This window comes from Thamnophis sirtalis, unplaced genomic scaffold, assembly GCF_051295495.1.
Source record: "Thamnophis sirtalis isolate CommonGarterSnake01/CBP01778 unplaced genomic scaffold, rThaSir2_p1.2 scaffold_5, whole genome shotgun sequence".
In the NCBI taxonomy this organism is placed as follows: domain Eukaryota; kingdom Metazoa; phylum Chordata; class Lepidosauria; order Squamata; family Natricidae; genus Thamnophis; species Thamnophis sirtalis.
In genome coordinates, this window is record NW_028261385.1 from 81,232,711 (window position 1) to 81,236,654 (window position 3,944).

General features: G+C 36.7%; 1 protein-coding gene across 1 annotated transcript; it reads right to left on the bottom strand.

The window, feature by feature from the left end:
• Window positions 1-1,925: 1,925 nt before the first annotated feature.
• LOC148045441 (interferon alpha-8-like) lies at window positions 1,926-3,611 on the bottom strand. The gene is made up of 2 exons (XM_087717008.1): window positions 3,020-3,611; window positions 1,926-1,930 (listed from the first exon to the last, which is right to left on the bottom strand). Exons 1-2 carry the CDS (start codon window positions 3,609-3,611, stop codon window positions 1,926-1,928), a joined length of 597 nt encoding a protein of 198 aa, XP_087573134.1.
• Window positions 3,612-3,944: the final 333 nt, after the last annotated feature.

The following is a 3,944-nucleotide window of genomic DNA, read 5'->3' on the forward strand; positions in this document are numbered from 1 at the left end:
ATTTCTAATTTAGTTTTTTCCAAATAAAGCTGCATAAAATCCTACCACATAAAAGGTAGGAAAGAAGGAAGGAAGGAAGGAAGGAAGGAAGGAAGGAAGGAAGGAAGGAAGGAAGGAAGGAAGGAAAGGTGGGTTGCTCCTGATTTGTCCCAGTTTGGCTGAACCCGTGGTGGTGGGGGCAGGAGGCTCCGCCCATCCACCTGGACGCTTCTGGGTATGCACTGAAATTTCTGCGCATGCACACGAGCGTGCGCACAAGCACAACCTAACCGGTAGTAAACCGGTTAGCAAATCACCACTGGAGGGAAGCCAATTACCTCCTCGAGACCGATTAGATCTCATAAATTAGGCCTCCTCCGAGTGCCATCTGCCAGCCAGTGCCGGCTGGCCACTACATGGAGGAGAGCCTTTTCAGTAGCAGCTCTGACCCTCTGGAACGATCTCCCCGTGGAGATTCGTACCCTCACCACCCTTCAGACCTTCCGCGCAGCCCTTAAAATCTGGCTATCCCGCCAGGCCTGGGGCTAAAGATTTGATTCGCCCCCACCCGAATGCTGAATGAATGTTGTTTATTTTTTAATTATGTGTTATGTTATATGTTACTGTTTGTATCCCCTCCCTATAAGTTGTTAGCCGCCCTGAGTCCCCTCAGGGAAAAGGGCGGCCTATAAATAAACTTATTCCTATTCCTATTCCTATATGCCTACACTAAAATAGATGAAATAATCCAAACTACCAATTTTATTTGAAGTTAGCATTTTAATAGAGAGACTTCTTGAATTTTATAACATAGCAATGAAGACTAGGATAGTATAAACATATAGCATAAATAAATAGATAAATAATGTATATAAATGAATAATAAATAAATTTTGGCCACACGCATTGTTATACAGTATACATTGTTTTGTTACAAAGAGAAAACATAAATAAATAAATAAATAAATAAATAAATAAATAAATAAATAAATAAATAAATAATACTGTAATTCTCTAGTGAAATTAATATTTTTTTTAAAAAGAATAAAATAAAATAGTTTCACCAGTACTATTTCTACGACCCTTCAACATCTGTACTCAGTAGTTATATAGGATCGCATCTATTCCGTTGGAGTATTTTCTACCTAATTTTATCCCTAGAAAAATATCTCCGCATAATTTGTCTCCAAAGAAAGAAAAGTTAGCAATATTGGCTTGTTATCTCTCCTGAAATTGCTTCTCTTTATTGGCTTTGTGGTTCAAGTGGTCTCGGAGAGTCAAATGAATCACGGAACTTTCCGTAGTCATTGAATCAGTTCTGCAGGTGCATTGCGGCATCTTTTGCTGTGTTTCAATACAAAATATAGTGGAAACTACTTTCATCTGGTTCCATTCTGGTTGGTGTGGTTTCCCTGGGTTACAATGGTGATAAATTTTCCTCTCTCGTCTCATGTCAACTGTCCCTGTTAGTTAACTGAAACCTCCTTGTATCATTGAGTCCAGTTAGGCACAATTTAAATTCTACTGGTTTCATCTGATTTTAAGATCATGTATTTTTACCCTGTATATAATACCCTAAAAACATGCATTACATTTAAGGGAATGGGATGAATGAAAGAATACAATTTTATCTTTTCGTGCAGAATTCTTGGATAAAGTCCTCATTGGAATCTGTAGAAGTGAAGCCTGACAAATTTTGCAGAAAATCTTTCCTTTTGTTTCGGGAGGACTTTTTCTATGGATTTTCATGTTTTTGGTCCTTTATTTTTTTTTGAATGGCAATTGTTTTATTTTGCTTTTCAGTTCATAACATGGTGAAGCAATGCAGTCAAAGAGAAAGTAGAAAGAGGAAATGTCAGACGCTTTCTAGGAATAAGTGAAAGGCACTGAGTGAAAGTTGAGTGGCTTCATATTGCTGCTTTTCATATTGCATCATAGGGAGCAAGTCAGGCTAGAAGGAAAAGGAAAAACAGTTAGAAATTCCTATGCATGTTAACAATTAAACTATTAAGGATTTTAATTCAAATTAATAAACATTGGTGTATCCGTGCTTGGAATAAAAATATACTATATTTCTCCACCTAGCCTAATTTAAACCAAGGAATTCCTAAAATGTTGGATTCATGAAAATTGTATGATTTTACTTATTAGAGCCGTACAAATCGTTCAATGGTGCTCAGATGATCAGGACACGCCTTGACATAACTGCTTCTACTTCACCATTTGAGAAGTAGATCCAGAGAGGCATTTCCCTCATGAACAAATTGTGTTATGCATTTATTTGCGTAGCCCTATTATTCTTATAGCAGATTGAGTTGCCATTCAATTTTTCCCTTTTGTAACATTCAAAGGTCAAAGATTGTAGTAATTGAATCAAAAGAAGTAGTCTAAATGCTAAAGATTTAGGTCCAGCTATATATTAAAGCTATAATCACCACATCTGCATCTTTTTTAGATGCAAAATCGCCAGTCAGAGGCCTTTTAAAAGAAACCATATAATACAGGGGGAGGGGGGAATCTGTATTGTAATTCCGAATGGTGGAGCATTGTAGAGTGAGATATTTTTATAGAATGATTTTTTTTTTATGGACACCATTTGATAATCCTAGATTCACAGGGTTCACAATTGAATTGGGCCATCACTTGTTGAGAAAAGTTGATTCTTCATAGTTCCTTGTGTTAGGGATCTAAAGGTTACTTGAAGGAAAATTCAGAGGTGAAACAGAAAATTCCTAGCATAACATATTCAGTGGGAACCACTATAGTTAAGGTGGACAAAGAGTGTAGCAATTATTCCTATATAGGATTACAGAAAACTCTCAATGTAGGTTGTTAACAAAAATATTGTCAATGATATTGACAATGACATCAAACATAATAGTCAGGTAATTCATACATTGTTTCTCAAAAGAATCATCAATTTTTTGGGGGAAGACAGAATTTTGATGTACATATCATAAGAAGTAACTGTAAATTTTCCTAATTTCCCCATTTCCCTTTCAATTCTAATGAAAAATAATGTTTAAGAAGTACTTGATACCTTGAGTTGGAATCCTTTGGATAAGTTGATGAATCAAAAGGAAACATTCTCTGAGCTGGATCTGGACAATCTCCCAGGCGCAGGAGCTGTGTTTCTTATCTGTCATGAAATCATTCAGCCCTTGAAAATACCTCTTCACTCTTAATCTGGTGAGCTGCTGTTTCTGATCCCTTGGACTCGATACGGTGCCAGTGCCTGACTCTGCATTTTGGCATGTTTCCAGATTCTTAATCTGCTGATCCAATCCAGTATGGAAATTTCTTAGAGAATTCTCATCCCAAAACAATTCAGCATGAACTTGTTTGAAGATGAGGTCTGTTTGTTGGAGCATTTCTTTTATCGCTATTTTGGCATCCTCTTCCTGAGATGCTTCATTCATGCTCATTAAATGTTCTTCATTGAGAGGTGAGAAGTCTACAATATCTCCAATACATTGGAAGGGAATGGTGGCTCCCATATGACTTCCCAAGAGTTCCAGGTTTCCTTTGTTGGCTTCTTGTAGTCTGCTGTGAAGTTGATCGCAGTGCTGAGATGAGACTTTGGTGAGGAACATCACTAGACAGATTTGCAGAAACCAAAATTGTGTCTTCATAATGAAGATGAAGGAATGTGACCTCTTTTCAAAAGTGGAATCTGGAAGATTGGTTCTTTTGAAAGATGCTCCTCAGTCTGCTGCATCTTTGTATTTATACCACTAGGATATTGAAATTTCTTTTTTCTGTTTCTTTACTGATTCTCTGTATTCTGATTTTCACTTTTCTTTTTCCTTATGTATACCCCCAAACCATTCTGAAAGGCGGTCATATTTGGAAAACAGAATGTTGAATGTGCACATTTCCCCCCAAAATTAAATTAAATCAAAACTGTTAACTGAAAGTTAACAATCCGATGAAACTTTCTTTCATCGTCCCTAATTATTTTTAAA